Source organism: Zingiber officinale, chromosome 8A (genome assembly GCF_018446385.1).
Source record: "Zingiber officinale cultivar Zhangliang chromosome 8A, Zo_v1.1, whole genome shotgun sequence".
NCBI lineage: Eukaryota > Viridiplantae > Streptophyta > Magnoliopsida > Zingiberales > Zingiberaceae > Zingiber > Zingiber officinale.
In genome coordinates this window covers 1442988-1455964 of record NC_056000.1, presented here as the reverse complement: position 1 = coordinate 1455964, position 12977 = coordinate 1442988, and the positions used below count along the sequence as shown (strand labels likewise).

General features: G+C 39.5%; 3 protein-coding genes across 5 annotated transcripts; 2 read left to right on the top strand and 1 right to left on the bottom strand.

Moving 5' to 3' along the window:
• The first annotated feature begins 2243 nt into the window (after nucleotides 1–2243).
• LOC122011793 (autophagy-related protein 18f-like) lies at nucleotides 2244–7361 on the top strand. Its single transcript, XM_042568176.1, has 8 exons — nucleotides 2244–2871; nucleotides 3743–4201; nucleotides 4277–4708; nucleotides 4898–5134; nucleotides 5219–6025; nucleotides 6114–6280; nucleotides 6394–6738; nucleotides 7113–7361. Exons 1-7 carry the CDS (start codon nucleotides 2668–2670, stop codon nucleotides 6716–6718), a joined length of 2631 nt encoding a protein of 876 aa, XP_042424110.1. The 5' UTR covers nucleotides 2244–2667; the 3' UTR covers nucleotides 6719–6738; nucleotides 7113–7361.
• Nucleotides 7362–7476: 115 nt separating this feature from the next.
• LOC122011794 lies at nucleotides 7477–9768 on the top strand. 2 transcript variants are annotated; one of them, XM_042568178.1, is made up of 5 exons: nucleotides 7477–7748; nucleotides 7887–8048; nucleotides 8164–8257; nucleotides 8439–8598; nucleotides 9238–9768. In XM_042568178.1, the coding sequence occupies exons 2-5, from the start codon at nucleotides 7935–7937 to the stop codon at nucleotides 9326–9328; spliced, it is 459 nt and encodes a 152-aa protein (XP_042424112.1). In that variant the 5' UTR covers nucleotides 7477–7748; nucleotides 7887–7934; the 3' UTR covers nucleotides 9329–9768. The 2 variants fall into 2 exon arrangements, with proteins under 2 accessions (XP_042424112.1, XP_042424111.1); XM_042568177.1 differs by having other exon boundaries at nucleotides 7875–8048.
• Nucleotides 9769–9972: 204 nt separating this feature from the next.
• Nucleotides 9973–12977, bottom strand: LOC122012223 (probable pyruvate, phosphate dikinase regulatory protein, chloroplastic). Of its 2 annotated transcripts, XM_042568697.1 has the most exons (4): nucleotides 12414–12976; nucleotides 11425–11632; nucleotides 10401–10832; nucleotides 9973–10319 (listed from the first exon to the last, which is right to left on the bottom strand). In XM_042568697.1, the coding sequence occupies exons 1-4, from the start codon at nucleotides 12927–12929 to the stop codon at nucleotides 10216–10218; spliced, it is 1260 nt and encodes a 419-aa protein (XP_042424631.1). In that variant the 5' UTR covers nucleotides 12930–12976; the 3' UTR covers nucleotides 9973–10215. The 2 variants fall into 2 exon arrangements, with proteins under 2 accessions (XP_042424631.1, XP_042424632.1); XM_042568698.1 differs by lacking the exon at nucleotides 11425–11632 and having other exon boundaries at nucleotides 10401–11040; nucleotides 12414–12977.

Genomic DNA, 12977 nt, shown 5'->3' with positions numbered 1-12977 from the left:
TAATCAATCATTTATATACAGTCTAAACAGAATTAATGTTGTGTAAAATGCATTAAATAATGACAAGTTAAATAACTAACACAAACTTACCTCCTAGTGAATCATAAAATAGTCAGGGGTGAGCCATTTCGTCTTTTGCCACATAAAATAATCAGGGGTGTTTTCTCGGAGAGATGCGGTGGTTAAGGTAAAGGGTATTGCCACATGAGATCTTGGGGTCGAAACTCGTCTGAGCAAGCCTTCCCCCATGCCTTGGCTACTTGCACTAATGGTTAGTAGTCACCCATGATTTACCTTCTCCGTGTTAGCCTAGGGATAAATTGACAAGGGCGCTGGGGCCAAATGAATCATGTTTTGCTACATAAAATAGCTAGGGGTATGCCTAGCTTCAATTTACTGATTTACTCTTCCCAGTGGAGGAGGAGGAGGAGGGGGAGGTCAGAATGACGGATTTTATCTTTTTATAGAATAAAATATCTAAGGGTGCTCAGTTGGTTAAAGGATGACAGATTAGATACAATTGATAGAGATCAATTCCCGCACGGACTCATGCCCTCGGAGAAAAACTTCTCCCACCCTCTAGACACTTGACGGTCGACTATAAGTTAACCCCATAATTTACTTTCCTTCATATGACCTGGTACGGACTATGAGCGGACACCTTGAGTGAACGTAATCACCTTTTGTTATAATAAAATAGCTACTCTAATGCCCTAGGGCTTGGTATGGTGATAAAAAGCAAGGTGTATTTTCCAAGCAATCATGATTCAATTCTCATGCATGATATACTCATTGAACTATTGGTGAAGTTGGGGCACCATGCCAAGAGCTACCGTGCTTCTTGGATTTGCTTGATAGGCGGAATGTAAGATCAGACCGTCTACTTCAGAATTAATCGAATTGTAAGATCTGAATATCTAATATAAAAAAATAAAAAATAAAATAACCACTCTAGCCCAGGACTATGATGTAATGGTAAGAGGTGGAATAAACTCTCTAAACAATAAGGATTTCAAATCTCACCAAAACACATTACACCTCCCTAGGTAATTAGGACTTATCCGCACTTTCTGATTTATCCTGATGGTACATTTAGGATTAGTCAGATCTCGAGGTGACAATTCGGGTCAGGTTCTAGTTGATGGGTTGACGGATTGGAATATCAAAACTCGAACCCGACCTGATTAATATTTCAGGTCAAATTATTTGACCTAAATCAGACCTATTTATCTAAACCCAATCCGACCCAAAATTATCCATTTATAAAAACATGTCCATCTTAACTCCTACTCAACCCGAATCTGACCCAAAATACCTATTTTTATATAAATATGGTTATTTAAATCCGAACCCAATAATAATCCGACCCAAACTTGATCCGAAAATATTTATAAACAAGCTCGCTGGTTGTAATCAGATCATTTCAGGTTGACCCAAACCCGAACCATTTATTAATAGTGTCAATCAGATCGACCTGCATCCGACCTAAACCCAATAAAACCTGACCTTAACATGATTTTTTCATATTCGGTTCGAGTTATATGATCATATCGAGTCAAAAATTATCACCCCTAATCGGATCATAAAATTAGATTTTTTTTTTTCCAAAAAAACAGTCACCCCAATTTTTCATATTGATTTGCTATTTAACCTATTAGATTTAGCTACTGATGGATGCCCCTATCATTTTTTTCTTCCAGTTTTTCTTGTCAAAGGATTAATAGTTGCTTGGTGCCATGATAATAGAATAGAATCCAAGAACATTTGGTGAAAGGTTAAGAATTTAAATTTGCTTAAACAAATAAGTTCTCTAACTTCTCAACAAAACAAAGTAAACCTGGCTCATAATAGAGGGGAAAATTGTAATTAAATCTATTTGTTAATGGTAACTATTTGTTTCTATAATCAAATATAAGGAATACAAATTAATCGTCCTTCTAATTTCTTTATAATTTCTAGTATCTTCCAACTTCACCCACATTCTATGTTTTACTGACGAAAAAGTATTTTTTTTCTTGTGAATAGGACAAAATAATATTCATCACTATTTATTCCAAATGAATTGTAGGCATAAAATATCATTAAAATAATTATTTAAAAAACAAGATTATGGGTCTAACCAAGAATATTCCTTTTTTCCTTCTTTTTTTTAATTTTGTAAAAACAGCTGATTAGTGAATTAATAGTTTTTTTTATCTCAATAATAATAATTACAAATCAAAGCAAACTAGTAAACGAGAGTCATATGTGATCGCAAGCAATTATACCGTTATCTTCTCCGTTTTATTCTTCGCTGCCAGGGCAAAAATAGGGGAGCTCACGAAACGCTCCAGGTAGATCCTAAAATCCCCTTTTTGTTCAGAAATCGGACCAACAGATACAAAATTTTTGATCGAGGGATCGAATTTCTGACGGAAAGAAGTGATTTTGGTCCGCTTGCATCAAGTTCTTCGAGTTTGTTTCTTCAGCCTCCGAGGATATGGCTAGATTGGGCGGCTAGGAGAGGGATTTGGGCTCTTTCTCCTAGCCAAAGAAAAAAAATCCAGAGAAACAGCCCTCGGTTCATGATTAGGAAGAAGTTGCTTCTTTGACGAACCAAAGTTGCTGCTTTTTTAATTCCTTTGACCTCGTCTATTTTGGGTTTTCTCGTCGCTTTGGGGTTGGGGCATGAGGAACGATGTGCACGGGCATCGTGACGACGGTGTCCCAAGGAACCGCGGCGGCAACGGCTTGTTCTCGGTTCGGTCGCTGTCCAACTATATGAGGATTGTGTCCTCTGGCGCGTCCAACGTCGCATCTAGTGTGCGTTCAGCTGGGGCGTCCATAGTTTCCTCCGTGTCTGATCGCCATGATGACTCCAGCCGAGACGAGGTACCCTTTTCAGTTGATTCCACAAAAAATTCGTTATAATAAATATTATGTACAATAGCATTGATTATTGGACGTGCGAAGTACAAGTGATTTTGATTGCATGTTTTTCTTGGAATGGACTTGTCGCATGTTTTTATTTCCTCGAAAAAATTTGAAATAGAAAAATACTATGGTAAAGCAGCTTTGTCCTTTTAGTCATATACAAAGCTAGTCTACTTACATGGATGTAAGCCAATTACTTATTTTATTTGTAATTGAAATTTTCTTTCAATTAGGCATGAGAGCTCTGCCTATTGCTAAACCTAGATAGTAAGATGTTTAGAGCATTACAGTCATTCATCACTTTGGCAGGATTACTTGATATTACAATGAAACTTGCGCTGGGATTACTAGATATCAAACTCTATATTGCATGAATAAAGCACTATTGATGACTGGAATAAAATTATGAGCAATGATTGGTCCAATGATTCATCTTTGAATTTAAATCACTACAATGAACATTGAATACAGTTTTTCTTTTCAAGACATTAACACTTTGATCACCAAGGCACTGATGAGGTGACAATTTCTGTTGAACTCTGCTCTTACAAAAAGAATATCTGATGAATGCATCAAATAGTAAAAGGCATCTCGTGCCATGTAAGAAAAGTAAGTCAGTAGATGCTTGATTCTCTTTGTTTTTTGTCAGTGTCCATGAACTAAGATTCGAACAATTTGAGAATCAAAAAGTGCAAGAGTGACATATATGGTAGGATATCTGTATTCCATTTTTATGTTTCTGCATTTCATGCAATGCTAGTTTGTTCTTATTATAGTTGATTTTCAACAATGCTAGTCCAATCTCATTAAAGTTTATGTTATTACAAAGGTGCAATGGGCTGGATTTGACAAGTTGGAATTTGAAGATTTTTTCCAGCAAGTTCTTTTATTGGGTTTCAGATCTGGCTTCCAGGTCTGGGATGTTCACCAGTCCAATGATGTGCGGCAGATAGCATCAAGGCGTGATGGACCTGTATCATTCCTTCAAATGCAAAAGAAGTTAAAACCGGCAATGAAGCAAGAAGATAAGTTTGCAGAAGTTCGTCCACTGTTGATTGTTGCTGAGGAGGCTTCAATTAGCATGAAAGGCAACAACCTTGATGGGGATGGTTCTTCTTTTAATGAAACCACAACTAATTGGGATATGGGAGGTGGCACACTATCACCAGCTTATCTTCGATTTTATTCTTTAAGGACCCATGATTATGTACATGTTCTGAAGTTCAGGGCTACTATCATCTCTGTCAGATGCAGTTCTCAAGTAATTGTGGTTTGTCAAGCTGCCCAGGTTGGTATTACATTGTATTCATCTTTTACATAGATTAGCACCAGAAATAATTAAGAGTAGAAACCTATTCTACAGATTCAGTGTTTCAACGCTGCAACTTTGGTGAGAGGTTATACAATTCTTACTTACCCAATTGGTGCAGCCTGTCCTAGTTCCAGTGGTATAGGCTATGGACCATTGACAATTGGTACAAGGTGGCTGGCCTATAGTGGTAAACTTGTCGCGGCTTCAAATACTGGCCGTGTTAGTCCCAAAAATATGAGTATGGCTAAAAGTGCTTCACTGCCACATTCAAACAGTGGTCTGGTAGCAAACTTTGCAAAGGAGTCAAGCAAGCAGCTTGCTGCTGGTTTAGTAACACTTGGAGACATGGGATATAAGAAGATCTCAAAATATTATTCTGAACTTCTGGCTGAACACAGTGGCCCCAGAAGACATGGAACTTCAAGCTTAAAACACAATGGAACCACGAACGGCCAACTGTCTGATACAGAAAATGTAGGCATGGTATGAAATGTTACTTTGGCTTCAATTTTCACTTGCCTTGGGTGGTTGAAATACCATGCTCGACTTTGTGTGTACTAAACTAATTCCATGATTTGAAATTTGATGATTGAAATATGTTTTGGATTCTAATAAGAACCCTGATGTAAGGGACTATCCAAATGTTTAATTGTTTCTCTTTGAAATTCATAGGTCATAGTCCGTGATATTGTTTCCAAGTCAATAATAGTTCAGTTCAGGGCACATTCAAGTCCTATTTCTGCATTGTGCTTTGATCCAAGTGGAATGTTGCTGGTGACAGCTTCTATCCATGGTCACAACATCAACATTTTTGGTATTACGATCTCTATGCTTGACAGTTCTGCTGGATCCAATGCTAGAGGCTCTTACATTCATCTCTATAGGTTGCAGCGTGGCATCACCAATGCAGTAATTATTCTTCTTGATCTTTGCATGCCTATTTATTTTGACCTTATGACATGATTAACTGATATAGTTTTTGTTCCCTGTCAGGTTATACAGGACATCAGTTTTAGTGATGACAGCAAATGGATTATGATAAGTTCTTCAAGAGGAACCAGTCACTTATTTGAACTTTCTTCTTCTGATACTGCTACAGAACTTCAATCCAGGGAGGTTAAACTTGCAAACAACTTGTATGGATCAGATTTCATGAAGAATGCACTAGGAAAGTCACTTCATGGCTCTTCTTCTCCAAAGCACATACACATGAATCTTCTTTCACCTGGTACCCCTGTCACATTATCTGCTGTAAGTAGAATAAGAAATGGGAATCCCGGTCTAAAAGGAGCTGTCAGTGGTGCTGCAGCAGCTGCTACCGGCAAAGTCAATCCTTCTTATGGTGCCATTGCTTCAGCTTTCCACAATTGCAATGGTTCTCGTCTTCACACTGAAAACAGCTCACTAATCTCAGCATATTATTTGCTAGTATTGTCTCCTGCTGGATCTGTTATTCAGTATGTGTTGTGGGAACGGAATGGTGAAAATTATGTGAACGTGTCGACCCTAAGTAATAGTTCTTATTGGTCGATACATGAAATCAATTCAAGGTTACATGTTGAGGCACTTCAGAAGTGGGATGTCTGTCATAAACGAAACAGAAGAGACAGGGGTGATAATGTGGATATATATGGTGATCATTTTCAAATGGGGATAAAGAAGGGAACTCATATTCTGTCTGCTGGTACCAGTGTAGACATGAAAACAAAGCATAACAGGGAAGAAAATCAGCATACGTACTTATCAGAGGTTGAGTTGCATGTGCATGAAGCTGGGACTCCACTATGGGCAAAGTCTGAGGTACTTCTGTGTCCTCTGGTTTTAAAATTAATGAACTGGTTTCGTGGCATAATTGTTGTCTCAAATTTTTACTGCATTTAAACTACAGATATGCTTTCGAGTGATGATGGATGAGAATGCTAAATCATTTGATAATGGTAGTTACTATGGGGAAGTTGACATAGAAAACATCACAAGCATTACAATTGAGGCTAGGTCTAAAGATCTGGTGCCTGTTTTTAACAATTCCCGAACACCAATGTCCCAACAGCTAAGGTCGGACCCAGTTCTTATTGCTTTTCAAAAAGTCCTTAGTATCCAATTATGAAATATTTGGGTAACCTTAGCTGATTTTCCTGCCATATAATCTTTTTTTTTTCTTGTTTCAGGATTAATGCTTCTGTTACTAACCAGTCAGAAGTAGTTTACCAGCAGAAATTAAGACAATTAGAACGTGGAAGGCTTTCGCACGCAAGCCATAGTTTCCTAGATTATGATTATGGTAATCATTCAATGGCTGAATTTCCCAGTGGCATCAGTGACACTTGCTGGAAGCAATCCATGGCTGATGAAGGTTTTGTAAATAACAATACACATGACCAATTTACGGGGAATGAACTTCGGTTTGTAGATAGTAGTGAAAACTTGAAGTTGGAGACCCATCTCGAGCTTGTAGAAAATACCAAGGAAATCGAGGATCTACTCTCATTATAATCACAATGGAAACCTTGAAGGTGATATTAAGTTTCCATTCAATTGATAGATGCTCCAATAGTCCATTTTATGGTTTAAGTATGAGCCTGGTAGCATGTTCTCTTTATCCCACTTGTTGACTGACTGATTTTCTCCTGTAGTTCAGTCGAGCTAGATTATCATTTTAATCTATCCATGTGATATGGTATATTTTTTCTTCATTCATTTTTCCTTTGCTACCAAACTAAAATAGTCCCATTTTATGCGGGAACATCTCTAACTTTCTAATTGGCGAGCAATGAACTTACATCTTCTCTGATGTAAATGGCATCATAGTGATCATATTTTCTTCAGGTGGCATTTATTTTCGTTCTCTTAATTCTGTGTTTAAATTTTTTTTTCCTTTTACTTGCAGGCTGCCACCCAAAAACTCAGGTGCATACAAACTATTCTTTCATTCTCGATGGGGGTATTTAACTTGTCCATATTCTTGATACAATTTCGTCTCTGGTGCTTGGAAGTTGTAATTTCATTCTCAGCAACATTCGTGTTTAAAAAACATCCACATGAGAGCATCTCTAATTTGTAAATAATGGCAGCATCTCTCTCTCTCTGTAGTGGATTGGTATTGATATATATATTGTGATTGATTGTTTATGCTTAACTAACTTGACTTTGAGTATATATATATATATATATATATATATATATATATATATATATATATATATAAAAGGATAAAGGAAAAGCAGTTCATATCATCCTTATCTTCCATTTCAATATTAACCATATGATGATCAAGGGTTAGACAAAAGGCCCCTCAAAATATTTTAACCTCTGTTTTGTGTCCCAGTCCAGACGACACGTTAGTATTGTTCCTCTGCAACAAGGCATCTAAGAATATGTTCTTCTTCCAAATTCCACTCGATCATGTATATCTTCTTCCCTTCCTAAAGTTGCAGTCAGCATATCTGATATAGATAGTATCGAACCACTCTTATCATCCGTCAAAAAGATTCATATTGCGAGCGTTGGAGACGACAAGCAAAAGGTAATCCTCCGTTCCATTCCGATCTAAATCAGGTCAACTCCTCATTCAAGTCGTTGCCGTAATTAAATACCATCGTTTCACATGCGCTTTCCACTCTACTTGCACGTCTGCCTTCATAATTTCGAGCCATCAAGAAAGGTCTCTCGCCAAGGACAGAAGAGCTAGCAGAGGCTACGAATTCCGGCAATGAATTCCGGTAACTCTCCACGAAACGACGGCGAGAAGTCGGACGACGGCTTCGTGGCTGTAAACGTCGCCGAACTCGGCGTTGCAGTTGATCGCCCTCCTGCAACCCCACGAGTAAGTTTTACTAATTAGTTTTGGATTCTCCCCCGCTTTTGTGCTTTCTCTATACTCCAAGTTGGGATTCTAATTCGTATAACTAATGATCTCTTTGGACTCCGCTTAATTAAAGACTATGTCAAAGAGCTTGTCGAGGAAAGGAGGACCACCAAGAAGCAGCGGCGGCGGCGTCGGAGGAGGAGAAGCTGTTTCCGTCCTCACTTTAGGTGAGTCGTCGTTCTCGTTCCTTGATTGCTTTCCTCATCGTTGCACCTCAGAAAAAGTCGTTAGCTGCACGGCTTTGTTTTGCGATATGTGGGCATCTTTAATTTTTCCGAAATTTTATATTTTTATATAATATATCGGAGTTTATCAACAAAACTGACGTGTTCGTCTGGCGTACGTCAGATGGGCCCGGCGTGAAGGACAAGCCGCTCTACGTGGCCGTCGAAGGGGAGGCCGAGGTCGCGGCTTCAGCCGCCGTAAACAGACACAGACGAGCTGCCACCGGGCGGCGGCCGCCTGGGTGGCGCGATCCCAGAAGAGTGCTTTTGGTCTTCGCTTCCTTGTAAGCTTTAATCTTCGCTTTATGCAACTTGAATTTCGCTTCTACGTTTCGGTGTTTAGCTTTAGAAGCTTCATAAGGACCCGACCTGGAAATCATAACGCACCATCTTTATTGTCGAACTTCATAAAGTCTCGCTTTGATTTCGGTTTGATGGATTATAGGTCATAAAAGTGAGATGTACGGGACAATTATAAAGTTTCTTGTGCTTGAAGCATTAATAAAATTAATTAATTTCTTGAAGTCAACTTAAATAAATTATTTTTTGATTGGAAAGTGGCAGTTGGGTGTCTGGGTGTCTGTTCTTTGGTGATTGGACAGACCCCGTTTACGGTCCACAGGATCACACGGCGATGCATGATTCATTGATTATTATGACGAGCCATCAATTTTGACACCGTTTACTTAATCAAATTTTCGATATATATTCTCTGAAATTATCACTACCCACAACAGATTCATGGCCCTTTGATGGATAAGATTAATTACTTTGCATTTTTAATTATCTTGGACGTCAATTACAATTGAGTGGAAAGAATTGTGAAATGCATGCAGCTTCACAGAAGCTGTGTTCCTCGATAGTCTTTTTAATTAATAGTTGTACGTGAATGTTAACAAGAAATCACTTGCACATTGGTGCAGGTCTTGCATGGGAACGCTGATACTCCTCTACTTTACTATCGCCATAAGCAGGATGAACAACGGTACCATTGTCGACGACGATTCCGGGTGATGGCTCAGGACTCCAGACCAACACTCGTGGCACGCTTCACAACTCCATTATTATTATTATTTTTTTCTTTTTCTTTTTTACATGATCAAAAACCATAGAAAACGTGTTTGAAATTGGTCACGTACGCTTGAATCCTGTTCCACTTGTTGCGTGTGTGATGGACCAAATCTAGATATTGAAGATAAGGGACCCACGAGGAGTAGGCATGGCCGCGAGATAAGGAAGAAGCATGCATGTAGGGCTTGCAAAAAGGAGATTACTTGAACGTGTAAGAAAGTCAAGATTTTAGAGAACAACATGCCTGCTTGTGTAGAAATTTGTATGTCAATTTCCTTACCTACTAATTTTTTTTATGTTTTGGTGAGTGTATGATATTGGTGGTTTGGTGATTCCCTACTAATTTAATAGTTCATCTTGGAGACACCAGAGAGATTCTTCTATTTTGTCTGTTAGCAATATATTTATTTAATTCATCTCTCTCAGAAGCTAGCTAGCTAGCGCCATGTGGATGCTGAATATAATTCAGGTTGGGTTTTAAACTGAAGTAAATAAAAGAATTGAACTCTAAATAGATGCTTAATATATACAAGAGCACATCAGGTACAAAAAGGAAGCAAGCAAGGAGTTGAAAAAATTCAGTGAATATGCTGAAAGAACCGCAAACCAATATTAACAATGTATTTCACACACATTTGAGATAAATGGGGCACTATGCCATTCTCTAGATGTCCCCATAATCCATATACAATTAAACATTCAAAATTAATCACTAACTACCAACAATGGGTGGATCAAACCCATTTCAGCAAGATTTGGTACTATGATATATACAGAAAATATAGAGAACTATTCTGTTGGACTATATACAGATATTTACCGATTCATTCTTAGTACCGTTTGGAAATGCGTGGCATGGAGCATTTTTGCTTCCTGTCATGATACATCCTGACTATAACAGCTGCAGTTTCTTCAATTGCTTTTCCGGTAACCTCTGTAATCGATAACCAAGCAAATATAGGCATTGAGATGTCTAACGTAAACAGGAAACCGAACCTGAATAGCTAGTACTTACCAATCACTGGCCATACTGGATTTTGTGCAAATATTTTACGGGCATATTCCAGTTCCTCCCTCACATGATCCATTTCTGAATAATTGCTTCTCATCTCACTGTTAAAACCAAGGCTTTTAGCCCTTGCTTTTCTAATGGCCTGCAGAATAACTGGGTTAATTGTCAATCCAAAGATCTTCCCTTGATCTATCTCAAAAAGTGTTTTTGGTAAGTCCACACCCATTACTATTGGAACATTTGCCACCTTATACCCCTTTTGAGACAGATAGATGGACAAGGGTGTCTTCCCAGTGCGGGAAACGCCAACGAGGACAATGTGAGCATGGTTCAAGTTCTGGGGCTTAGCTCCATCATCTTGTTTGATTGTGAAATCAATAGCTTCAATACGCTTGAAATATTCTGCACTTAGAGGAGCTGTTCGGCCTGGAGCGCCTCGGGGGATTCCAGAAGGAGCAACACCAAGATGAGTAGCGATGGCCTCAGTTGTGGGGCTGAGTATGTCAGCTGATGGGACACCCCAAAGGTTACAAGCATGTTTTGCAGATTCTGCCATGGCAGGATCAGCAAGAGTATAGAGTACTAAAGCATCCTCTCTAGCAGCTTGTTTTATGATCTCCATCAGTCTATCCATATCTTCCACCTGCAGAACAGACACTTATATCATCTAGAGATAAGTCAAAGTTGAAGATCAAACTGAAGGCAAATAAACATGCTATTTCTATTCCTTATCCGCAATCCTTGCAGTTAAATAATGCATCTGTGCAGAAGATCCATAATTCACAGATACGTGTGCAACTTTAGAAGCTGTATAAAAGATATACAATCTGTACACGCACACATAGGCAACAAAAAAAAAAAAAAAAAAACTATGCTACCACATGATTAAAGAACAATGGAGAATAGTGTATTAAAACCATGAAAAATTGCCTTTAAACTACACAAAATAATCTAATTATACTGCAAATTGTCATAAAACCAAGCAAAAGTAGAAAATTTGCAATCGGAAACTAATAGCCTGGAGCGCCTCGGGGGATTCCAGAAGGAGCAACACCAAGATGAGTAGCGATGGCCTCAGTCGTGGGGCTGAGTATGTCAGCTGATGGGACACCCCAAAGGTTACAAGCATGTTTTGCAGATTCTGCCATGGCAGGATCAGCAAGAGTATAGAGTACTAAAGCATCCTCTCTAGCAGCTTGTTTTATGATCTCCATCAGTCTATCCATATCTTCCACCTGCAGAACAGACATATCATCTAGATTTAAAGTCAAAGTTGAAGATCAAACTGAAGGCAAATAAACATGCTATTTCTATTCCTTATCCGCAATCCTTGCCGTTAAATAATGCATCTGTGCAGAAGATCCATAATTCACAGATACGTGTGCAACTTTAGAAGCTGTATAAAAGATATACAATCTGTACACGCACACATAGGCAACAGAAAAAAAAAAAAAAAAAAAACTATGCTACCACATGATTAAAGAACAATGGAGAATAGTGTATTAAAACCATGATAAATTGCCTTTAAACTACACAAAATAATCTAATTATACTGCAAATTGTCATAAAACCAAGCAAAAGTAGAGAATTTGCAATCGGAAACTAATAGTTCCCACATGGTATTTGAGTGTATATGATGTAGGAGTAGCACTTCAAATTCGATTATTTAACGGCACATATAATTCAAATTCGATTATTTAACAGCGCAAACAAAAACTTTCAGTTGCATCCCTATTTGTACCATCCCCATTAATTGATCAAAAATCCTTGTAGACATTCCATCAAACATGTTAAGTGATCAGCGAGCCACTAAGTTTCCTTAACAGCCTCACGCTAACTCTTTCCTGTATGAAGGTTTTGCCCTGAAGCTACACGAGTACACGAAAAAACAGAACAAAGTATAAAGCCAACGGTTTTAAAGATTGCTCCTTTCGACGTTTCTTCTTTCCTGCATGGCAAATGGCAATGGTAGGTATATAACTAAGAATGCACAAACGACAGAAAGGATGGACTCACCCCGGAGAAGAGGTGAGTGTTGACAGGGCAGCCGCGGTCGACGAGGCAATGCTCGAACTGTCCCAGCGCCGCGTTCACAGAATGCTCAGCCGTCCACCCTGTTCCGTCCGAAACCATGTAGATGGCCTTCCCCTCCATCACTTCGCACCCATCCTCCTCGCCCGCGTCCTCCTCGATCCCTTCCGCGGCCACGATTTGCCGGACGCTCGCATCGGAAGGCGGAGACGAGGGTGGGGGTGCCGGCGAGGGCGGCCCAGCGATCTTTTTCCGGAGGGAAGGCCAATCGATCCGGCGGCCGGAACGGATGGAACGCGCCAGGGACCAGCGATTCAGCTGCGTGCTCACGCGCCGCGGCGACGACGGCGGTTCGGGACCAGGGTCAACCGCCCGGCCCGGTTCCTCCTGGTCCTGGACGAGACAAGAGGAGACGAAAGGGAGTTTGGGGATGGAACGAGGGCCCCACGGAGGAGAGCGAGGCAGGAGCAAGGGAACAGGACGGAGATTGGATTGCAACATGGGATGGGAGGGAAGGTATTAACGAATCGGTACTGACCGCGTGGATTT

Coding starts and splice junctions, on each gene's coding strand:
- LOC122011793 (XM_042568176.1), top strand. CDS start 2,668: ATGAGGAACGATGTGCACGGGCATCGTGACGACGGTGTCCCAAGGAAC. Junction 4,202..4,276: donor TGGTTTGTCAAGCTGCCCAG/GTTGGTATTACA, acceptor CCTATTCTACAG/ATTCAGTGTTTCAACGCTGC. Junction 6,026..6,113: donor CACTATGGGCAAAGTCTGAG/GTACTTCTGTGT, acceptor TTTAAACTACAG/ATATGCTTTCGAGTGATGAT.
- LOC122011794 (XM_042568178.1), top strand. CDS start 7,935: ATGAATTCCGGTAACTCTCCACGAAACGACGGCGAGAAGTCGGACGAC. Junction 8,049..8,163: donor GCCCTCCTGCAACCCCACGA/GTAAGTTTTACT, acceptor GCTTAATTAAAG/ACTATGTCAAAGAGCTTGTC. Junction 8,258..8,438: donor TGTTTCCGTCCTCACTTTAG/GTGAGTCGTCGT, acceptor GGCGTACGTCAG/ATGGGCCCGGCGTGAAGGAC.
- LOC122012223 (XM_042568698.1), bottom strand. CDS start 12,929: ATGTTGCAATCCAATCTCCGTCCTGTTCCCTTGCTCCTGCCTCGCTCT. Junction 11,041..12,413: donor ACACTCACCTCTTCTCCGGG/GTGAGTCCATCC, acceptor TCTGTTCTGCAG/GTGGAAGATATGGATAGACT. Junction 10,320..10,400: donor TCCAGTATGGCCAGTGATTG/GTAAGTACTAGC, acceptor TATCGATTACAG/AGGTTACCGGAAAAGCAATT.